The following is a 10,425-nucleotide window of genomic DNA, read 5'->3' as shown; positions in this document are numbered from 1 at the left end:
CTTGATTAATTAATATTTCTATCCCTGATTTCCTGTTGACACCTGGGATTTCCCAGTTGATGCAGTACCAAGATGTAACAGTGCAAGGCAGTATTGTAAATCTCCATGGATGGCACATTGTGTACGCTTCATCTGAAAACAAAGTAATTTTACTATAACTGACTTATACATTTATATGTCAAACAATAGGAAAACATATTTTCTTTGTGCTTGTGCTTTCTTCTTTCTCCTGTCTGTGTGAATTGTCTGTATGACTGGTAAGCATCATTCAGGAATTCCACGTCCACTGTTAACAATTTCTCTTAAAACCTGGAAAAACAAACAAAAACAAATAAACAAACAAATAAATAAATAAAAAAACAGCTGAACTCAGCTGAAGTGGTTTTGTTGGTCATTAAAAGCCAAGGAGGATGATAAAAAAGGATGATAAAAAGAAGTAGATAGTGGAGAAGGAGACATCTCTGACTCTCTGACATCAGTGGTTTTACTGGACAGCGGACAAAATGTTAGATTGTGACTTTTTAACATGAGATTACTCTGCTTTGTGCTTCACAATTAGAGATGTTGAAGGTCTGCAAAGGAAACAGAACATTAAATATGGGGATAGACAGACAGACGGACAGACAGACAGATAGATGCTGTTGGATTTGTAGTCTTGCTAAAACATCAGTCAAACAAGTTTCAGTTTCCCCCAAACTGCAAATAAGCCATATAGGAGTTTATGCAAAGTTTTGCTTATGTGGTGAATATTTCAGGGCCAACACAGAGAAGCATCCTCTGATTTTGCTGCTGACATGTGGTATTTCACTAACTTATGATATTTAGTGTCAGGGTTTACATGATGTTTCTCATAAACCTCATTTGCATGTTTTCCTAAAAAAAATGTGCCTTCAAAGGGGTTGTTCGCTAAGCATATTGTTTCTCAATGAGACAGACGTAGCCTTCAGTAAACTTTTCGATATATCATCAGTCATTTTTGGTTTTTTAATTATGTTGCTTTTTCCCCCTTTACTGTGTGTGTCTTCGTCTTTGAGCGACTCGGTGACCTCCTTTATACAGGAACAGCTGTAGTGATTATGTTAATGTGATGCAAACAAAAATAAATTATCTGTAATTCTAAATAAATTTTGAGTCTCCTTGAAAAACATTTTCCTCGAGACAGTAATCAGACAAAAAAAAACAAAAAACAAACAAACAAACAAACAAAAAATAATAATAATCCAAAGTTATCACTATGATTGCTTTGTGGAAGTTTTGCTTGCAGGTGATATTGGCACGAGAGGAGCCCAAAGTGTGGACATGTGCACAGCACTTCTTTGAAGCGCGGGCAGCTGCAGCAGAAGTGTGTGCTCATAATCTGTGCAATACTATTACTGGGGGGCTGGCAGGGGGTGGAGGTTGTCTTTGGGGTGTCAAAGCGGGTCCCATGAATTGGGGATGGCGCTGTGTACAGTGTGAGCGAGTTAGCAGCCAAAGTTGCACAGCGCAGGCAGGAAAGTTCGCTGGATAAACGACCAGTAATCTCAAGTACAAGCATACGGACTAGAAACTTCAAGTAACAAGGATTTCCGTTCTGTTGTGTGGATGTTATCACTGAAATTCTCTCTGTTTTTGCAAAGTATCACGTAACGGTTTGCTGTCTTCGCTGCACGCCGCTGTTTCAATGGACTGTCGCCTGTCTGATCTTCCTGTAAGTTGGACAAAAATTCATTGCATGGTTGGAGACAAATCTTTGTCACGAGTATGACCTAGTTGCTGACGTTATGCCATGTAGCCTAGTCTTGGGTGTTGTAAAACAATGAACACCCCCCGTGACCAGGAGCTGGCACCCTTACCTCGGAAACACCGACTCATGGCTGCAGCAATGACCGGTGAAGACAGCCCTTTGCCCCGCAACGCTTCCAGGACTGAGCGGAACGGATTGGGGGGTCTCGTTCACTGTTTTATATGTGGAAGCGGAGTGACACCGGGAAAAGAAATAAAGTTACAAGTGACATTTCAGAAAGAGAGGTTTCCCTTTTTCCCATTTCTTCAAAACCAGGAGCCAGCCCCGGGCGCATGTGAGCTGAGCCCGGATGGACATGCGCTGGTGTGCGCCGTGTGCCACTGCTTTCTGACGGAGCAGTGGAACTCCTTCGAGCGGAGCAGGACGCCCATTGAGAAGCGCATGTACTGGCTGAAACGACCCTACCAGTGCGACTCTCGGCGGGTCCCACAGGAGTGGAACATCTCTTACGACCTGGAGAGGAGAATCAGTGTCGGCAGCCAGAACTACGACGGAGGCGCGGAGTCTGATTTCTCATCTTTTTCTGAAAACGAGAACATATCAGATCAGGAGATGGATTTAGTTGACAGAGCCAGTGTGGGGAAAGACAAGTGTCTAAGAGTACCTGGCAAATCTCCAAGAGACAGTAACAGGAAAAACAATGTCATCAGTATTAAAAACAGCCCAGATTCACAACGGGCTGTGCGGTACCCGGTGGGTGTTTATGGGGCGCAGGGATCGCCCAAAGCAGACAGTGTTCAGTCGGCGAGGCGCGGTGCTAAAATTATGAATAATGTCTGTCAATCATCAGAATCTCTGGCAAAGTCCCAGGAGAGATTCCCTCAGCGATGCTATGACAATCCTCTCTTTGACACACCTGTGCAAGACAACGGTGTTATTATGCGCAACAGGCGCTGGCTGGAGGAGGAGAATGTTAGACATGTAGAGCCGCGTCAGGTCCAGCGTGTTGCCGACAGCAGTTGTGCTCCATCCAGACATCCATCGTTGCTGCTCCGAGCCGAGGATAACTCCAACCCTGCGCTGTCCTCTGTTGGCACGGCTGTTGTCATCCCTAAATGTAACATGGTTGTTTCCAGGGAGAGAAACTCTGACATCTCCGATGACGATGAGATTAACATCACAAGTGATGATGACAGGGACATGTATGTCCGCAAAACTGGCCCAGCAACTCAGCTGAGACCTGTCACAGACCTCTCAGCCAGAAAGAGTACCCAAGCACATCACACTGCAGATTCAAGTCAAGAGGAGTGTGTGTGCTATATCTGTGGCACTGAGCTCAGACGTGATGGCCATTTTAAAGTTAGTGTTCAGAAACAAGAGAGGGCGCAGGGAGAGCCCTTCTTTCCCTTTCTTTGGCTTCACTCTGCTCCGCGAGGTGCAGTCCCTATCAGCCCAGAGGGCACAACCCTTGTGTGTGGCAGCTGTCATACCTCTCTTATGCAGCAATGGCAGAGCTTCCAGCTGGCTGATGTACCTGTCCTCCAGCGCCTGTATGTAGTCCCCCTCAACCAGACCTCTGGTGCTATGCATCCTTCCAAGCCCACTCTAAAAGATAGTAAATCATCAGGGTCCACAGAATGCATTAGTGAACATAAAGCTTCTCACGAGACTTGTTTCCTCTGCGGTCTGGAGTGCAGAGGAGACACACGAGAAGTGTATGCACAAGCTGGTGTTGGCAAATCCCGCAGTGTGATGTATTTTCCTTTCATCAATATGTTGCCCTGCCCACCTAAGGCTCATGGGGTGAGGAATGGCCGTGTGCACTGCTGCCCACAGTGCCATTCTATTTTGGAGGATATCTGGAGTGCATATCGTCTCAGCCTCAGCGAAGACCTCATCACATCTGTCAGCTCCTTCCTCATCAGGTACCATGTTTCTATGTCCCTTGATGGACCTGGAACAGCCCACTCTCAGACCAGGGTGGCCTCACGCCCCAACAGCTCTATCTCAGTGTGTTACCTGTGCGGAGCTGAGTTGAGAGCAGGAGGAGAATACCAGCTGCATGTCAACCCACCTGGTCGTTGTGGGGAAAGGGAGCCTTTCTTTCCATTTCTCACAGTCCAACCTCCTGCACCAAGGGCCAAGCCAGTTGATGCCACAGGCCTGGTGTCAGCTTGTAATCTTTGCTATCATGACCTGCATGCTCAGTGGGCGCAGCATGAGAGCAAGGGTCTCTCCACTGCTGCTACCTCTAACTTATCCAATGCCAACTCCCAGCCACCCAGCTCCCCCTGGGCCCGCCAGTACAGCTGTGAGTCGTTTGTGTGTTTTTTCTGCAGGCAGCAACAGCGCAGGCAAGGTAGACTCAGTGCTGTCACTGTGGCTCGGCTACCTGTGTTTTTGTATGCACCTCGCAGCCCTCGCACGCTCCTGGTGGATGATGGTAGGAGGCTGGTGATTGGATCCTGTATGGAGTGCAAGGCAATGGTGCAGCTGGGACAGAGCATGCAGCAGGACGGGGCAAGAATGGGACATGGAGCCTCAATTGGGGAGAGGAAAGATTCAGAAGCAGCCTCGCCACACTCTAGACAGAAGGTAAGAATAAAACAAGCATCCTGAACAGCCTGATGATTTTTTTGTATTCCACTCAGTGAATTCATAAGCTCGTTTAGAATCACAGTTTCCCTTCATTTGTTAACCCCACTCCACTCCACAGGTCGGTGCTGACTCTGTTTACCCTGATGCAGTCTTTACACCTAATAACAAGAGGTGCTATTAAAATGAAGTGCAATAATCATATTTCACTGAATTAGCATAATCTGTTTGTTTATTATATAGTACAAAATGTTGTTCTGCTTTGGACACAAGTGAGTTATCATTCTTGTGCGTGTGTGAAGGCAGACTAAAAAGAGTAAAATATTTTTTTCAGAATTCATTTCTATAAACAAAGGAGAAAACTATGGCCAAGGGCGGCCCAGAGATCGCTGTGTTCATGTGTTTATTTGAGCAAGCATGAATAAGTAGGTGTCAGTTTGTTTATTTTTAAGTGACACAAGAAGTTTTTTTAAGGTTACTTAAAAGTAAGTCTATATTATATTTCTTCTCACAATTCACCTAATGCAAAAATACATTTCTCACCTGTTCAGTGAATGTTAAAAGTCTTTAGTTAAATGTCTTTGTTCTGTCATTATCTAATTTAACCTGAAAGCTTACTTGGATGAAACTAGAAAAATGAGGGGTGAACCGGTCCTTTTTTGAAAAGTCACAACATATATGACTTTCCTGGAACAGTTGATACATATAAAACTAACAACCTGAATACCTCATGGTGCCCACAAGATCATGTGCATCATAAGAAATTCAAGATCGCCAAAGCAGAGTTGCAGTAATTCACATCAAGTGATAAATGACGACATAGAACAGAAGTCTAAGCAGTAGTTTGCATGAAATATGACTGCAACAGTCATTGTTAGTTTCAGCCCAGTGTTAAAACTGAATCAGTAATATTCTCAACCATATTAGTAATAGATATCTGATTCTATTTAGTGCCATGAGAAGCTGATCTTTCCTAAAATGGGTAAGCAAAGGGACACTGATACTCCCACCTGCTCCACATTCAATCAGACAATGACAAATCTGGCTTTTTTTCTTTTAGCTAATTTGGCAGCTGTGTGTTTAACAACATTAACATACATTAAGGCAGTTTAGTGCATTTTGCTATAATGTTGGTTTCTATTCATATTCACAGCAAACAAAAATAATAAGTCATTTTGATGAGTTAGGATGTTTGCATAAGTAGTTCAGATGGGTTGGCTCAGTGAAGAGTACATCTATGCACTTCCTGCAAGGAGAGATCATTCCCTCATCATTCATTTTATGTCCTTTTCCCGGTTTTTTGTTTCCAGACTTTTGTTTCTTCTTCATTGCTTTCATCAAAACACAAAGTGAAGTTGATTGCCGAACACTGATTTTCCAGATGATCGTTAACAAAGTTGTAGTCTGTGAGGCAAAACAGAGAAACAGTTCAGGGTGATTGAGGATGGTGATTTGTAAATGAAGAGCTGAGGAGTATTCAGACAGCCAGCTGGCCCTATGAGCAGATCTCTCATGCAAACAAACTGACTGTCCGGCCACACAGTACATGTGAAGAACATCTGTGGATGCCATTCACACTCTGCAACCTCAGAGTCAGTGTCTTTTGCACACTCACACCAGCTGTCTGGAGCTGTCCACCTAATTTGTTCTATGTCCTTTAAAAACTGGAGTTCCAGTATCACATTCGCAATCTCCAGACTTAAGCCTTTTACGCAATTGTTAGATGGGTTCATCAGCTTCTGTAGTGATACATAATCTGTCTTGGCCCGAGTCAGTGACCATGTAGCTGAGAAAGTGCCAGAGGTGAGGGGAAGGAGTGGTGCAAAAAAAAAGAGCTGCAGGGGAACAGGTGCTTTGTCCTTTAGTGCTATGCTTTATACTTGAGAGGGTCTGTCACTGGATTTGAGATGTCAGGAGAGAGCGCCCATCTAGTTCCTTTCAGTGGTGTGTGCACTCGTATGTTTCCCTTACTATAAAACTGCAGCAGGGACAGTTCTTAGAATTATTTAAGTTTAATTTTGAGCATTCAGAAACATAATTATGAGTTGAGTTGGTGGCAATTTGAAATTTGTGCTACTAGATATTGCTATATATTAGAGGGCACAATTATTATACCCTCTATAACAACTATTCAAAAATGCTTCTTTTCTTCTCCATAATATCTTTGATTGATTTTTGGATTAAAAGCTCAATTTCATCGTACCAGTTCACAACACGATCTCCAAAATATTGTCTGGTGTGTCCAGATGTTGACACAAAGTTTTAGATAACTATTTACTGCATGTAGTGATGTTAGAACTAAAGATGCCCCCCATTCAAGATTCTGTTTGCTGAGCAAAAATAGCGAATGGTCCACAGCAACTTCTGGGTCTCTTGACCTTTCCTTCAGCTCCTTTGTATAGTTGTTGTTTGGACATCTTGCTTTGTCCGTTGTCTCACCTTTTTAATTTCCTTCCACTTTTCTGTGATATCAGGAAAATTTAAGAACCTTTCACATTTAAATGTAAGTACGCTGAAGGCACTACATTTACTTATTGTAATTTCAACTAAATTAAGAGTTTTCTCAGGGTTTCTTGTAGCTGTTTTTTGCTAATGTAAAAGTTTTGAAGGCATAGCTAAGGTGCTTTTTATTTCATGGTGTCTTTTTTCATGACATGAAATATAGTTGAAGGCAGTGGGTTGTACATGGATCTGTCAGGCATGAAGAGCATGAGGCATTGAGCATGTGGTGTTTTTTGTCAGTTTTATGGAGTCTTTTTAATGTACTTTTTTGACACATATCTGCAGCTGCAGCTAAAGTCAGAGTCTTTCTGAAGTCAATAGTGTGTCATCTGTTTGTGCCAGTGCATAGATGATATAAACAGTAAATGAATCATAAATAGTAAAATGGTTTGCACAATAGTGCTTTTCTGCCTAGCTTAGGTTCTGCAAAGTGCTGTAAAGTGTGTTTCATATTCACCCATTCACACACAGCTTTTCTCACTCTATATGCCGTACATTTGTACTTTATATTTGCAGCACTTTTTTCTCCAACAACACAAACTTATCATATTAGGGCAATGTTGGGTCTATTGTCTTGTCTTGAGGGAGGCCTACTGACTTTACTGAGGATGACAGGTCTACTTGCTCAACCATGGCAGCCCCAATAGCTTATTTAGGAGTTTTTTACAAAAATGATCATGATCCTTAGCAGAATTTGAGGTGCTTTTCTCCTGCCTCTGCTCCAAGTCTTTACCCAGTTTTGTGAAATTTGGCCTGTGGTTTTTGCATAAACCTATTAACAAAACAATCACATTCTTGTCTCTTAATTGCAATGATAAAATCTGCATGACGAGTACCAGATGTGTGTGTCTGTTTTGTGGTTTGCTGGTGACTTTTTAAGTGGCATAAAAGTGGATCAAGTTCAGTCTTTTATATGTTGTTTGTACATCGACAGCATGACTTATCAACGCTAATGTATTCACTATTCAAATTTTGCCCCTATCAGTGCATGCATGATTGCATATTATGTGTTGATGTGTGCTTGATGTAAGGAATTGTGTGTGTTCTCACAATACAGCCTGTATCCTTTAAAGGAGGTATTTGTTGTCACAAGAAAAGCATGTCAGCCTCTTGACAGTGTTGCCAAAGAAGACTAGTAGTGGAGTCAGAAAAGAAGTAAAAGAAGCCAACATTTACATGTTCTGTGTGTGCATAGCGTAGTGTGGTTGCTCCAACATGTCTTTGGGTTGTTGCTGGTTCTATTAGAGAAAAAAGTCCTGTTTCCACCTACGACTGCGGGTCGGGTTGGGACGGTTAGGGTGCGGATATGGTCTGTAAACTGTAATCTTGTTGCATTTCCACAGCTGTAACCTTACCTGAGAGGCAGAGTTTTAGCTGAATTGTGATAGATGCCTCAGCTACTTAAAAGAATGATGCCATCACAGCACAATGTCCTCCTTAAAGTATAACCAAAACATGACTCAGAAACAAAAGAGGAGAATGGTGATCATCAGTTTGTGTTTTTTCTTCTTGGCGGTGCTTTGTAACTCCATTTTAAACAGAGATTTAATCAGCAAAAAAAATAAGTTGCTATAAACAAGGAGCCATTCCTGCTTTATTTTTAGGCCAGATCACACATGGACTTTTTTTTTCCCTTGGCCAATCAACGGATTGCAACATGTCAAGTGCCACCCTTTTGGGTCGGCTTGGTTAGATTGGTAGGGTCTAACGGAATGGTCACAACAAAGTAGGACGGGTTGGGTCAGATATTAGGGTACCCTTACTAGTTTTGTGGAAATGCAAAAAAAAAATCTTCCCAACCCGCCCTGACCCGCTGGTGGAAATGAGGCATACAGCTCAACGTTCATCTTGACTCCACGTCATGGTGTCAGAAGTTGGATGATTTTTTTTTTTTTTTTTTGGACTGAAAACAGGAATTAGGAATTTACCACTGTGACAGGCAGACATGATTTAAAGTAAATCAGCTGTGTACCAGGCTCACACAAAAAGAACAAAAAGTGGATGGATGCCAGCAACCGGACTCTCTTCTCGTTGACAGAAATGTGGCTGGCAACTGGTATAAGTTTAAAGTGAATATGATGTATTCATCTCTGCTGCACACAGTAAAAAGCCTGCTTAAATAAGAGCGGCAGCACAATGTCAGCCCCATGTATAAAAAAACAGGTGAAACAATTGAAGCTTATGGAGGCAGATACAGAAAAAAGGCTTAGACATCTATATTTGGTGCATTACAAGACAAACTTATAAGAAGGCAGACTGGTTTGTGGAATCTGCAGTGATAGTGTTTGATGTGCCTTGCTTAAAGAGACTAAGCTAACATTTGGCTAAAGTTGTGCTCATCTGCCAAATAAGTGTACTCAATGAGGAACGCAGTAAAGTTCTTTTTGTGCCAAAACATGTAACAGTTGCCAGTGTGGACACTATGCAGGGATACTGCAGTAAGAGTAAAGTGAAGCACTCTTTGAAGTTAGAAAAACAAATCAACAATGATCTCAAGCTGCAAGAATTGTGAGGACATACACACAGCAAAACCTGAATCATGTTCAATATTAAGCTTATGGTCAATGTCAAGGCCCAAGTAGTAATGCAGCAGGACAAAGAGGTTTTTGTTCAAAACCTGGGTCTTTTGATTTACCCCAATAATTTAAACTTTACAAAATCCAAAAGTTCAACTAAACAAACTGAAAAAGAGGCCAACTAAATATAACTTGACTCAAAATTAAAAACAAAGTAGAACTTAAGCAAGCAAACGAATGAATGAATGAAAGAACATAAACTGACCTCCTGAACAATCAAACAGGTGAACTGAAATACCAGTTTAGCTAAACCAAGAGTAAACACAAAAAGGGAAATAAAATGGCTAGTACATTTTGCACTAACCAAAACCTCAAAATAAACCTCCAAACACCCCTATGACACTGCAGCATGTGGTCAAGTCCAATGAAGCTGGCAGCAGCCTATCAGAGTCCTCAGCCCTTGTCCACACCTTTGCTGCAGCATGAGAGGCTGAACCCCAGGTAACTCAAACAAAAGAAATAAGTATTAATACAAAACACGGTGAACCATCTGGTGACCAAAATAAGACTTCAGGAGGTGAACAATATTGAACATCTGTGTACAAACACAGAGCTGAAAGCTAATCCAGCAAAGGTCACTGGCCAAAAAGAAATGCCTCTTCCAGAAGACAAAGCAACTCCACCATGCTTTCTAGAAACAATTAATTATTCTGGCAAATTAATGCCAAAACCTGAGTGAGCTGTCAACACTTATGCATCAGTTGCTGCGTAAGGATGTTGCTTGGAACTGGATGCACCTGGGTGCAGAAGTTCAACTTGACTCTTGTCTACAAAAAGAGGAAATACCTCTACTTTTCTCCTAGATGTGATGTCTCCCCCATGCAGTAGAAAAAACATGAATTTGAGGTAATAGCAGTTCAACTGATATCTGCTGAGCAGCTCGCACAACTCTGTAAACAGGCAGCTGCAGACACCACTCTCCAGACACTCACCCACTTCATCCAAAACTGATGGCCAAAACGGGTGTGTGGTTTGCCCACTGAAGTGAAACCATTCTTTGGTTTCCATGATGAATTATTCTTTGTC

General features: G+C 42.2%; 1 protein-coding gene across 1 annotated transcript in view; it reads left to right on the top strand.

The window, feature by feature from the left end:
• The first annotated feature begins 2,621 nt into the window (after positions 1–2,621).
• The window catches only part of gse1b (Gse1 coiled-coil protein b), a 166,127-nt gene continuing 158,323 nt past the window's right edge, over positions 2,622–10,425 (top strand). Inside the window, exon 1 of the mRNA XM_041984980.1 lies at positions 2,622–4,321. Coding sequence (XP_041840914.1) covers positions 2,666–4,321 — 1,656 coding nt within the window. The 5' untranslated portion in view covers positions 2,622–2,665. The remainder of the gene's footprint in view (positions 4,322–10,425) is intronic.

Source organism: Melanotaenia boesemani, chromosome 1 (assembly GCF_017639745.1).
Source record: "Melanotaenia boesemani isolate fMelBoe1 chromosome 1, fMelBoe1.pri, whole genome shotgun sequence".
Taxonomy (NCBI): domain Eukaryota; kingdom Metazoa; phylum Chordata; class Actinopteri; order Atheriniformes; family Melanotaeniidae; genus Melanotaenia; species Melanotaenia boesemani.
Note: the sequence above shows the minus strand (reverse complement) of the source record. Positions and strands in the feature narration are given on the sequence as shown.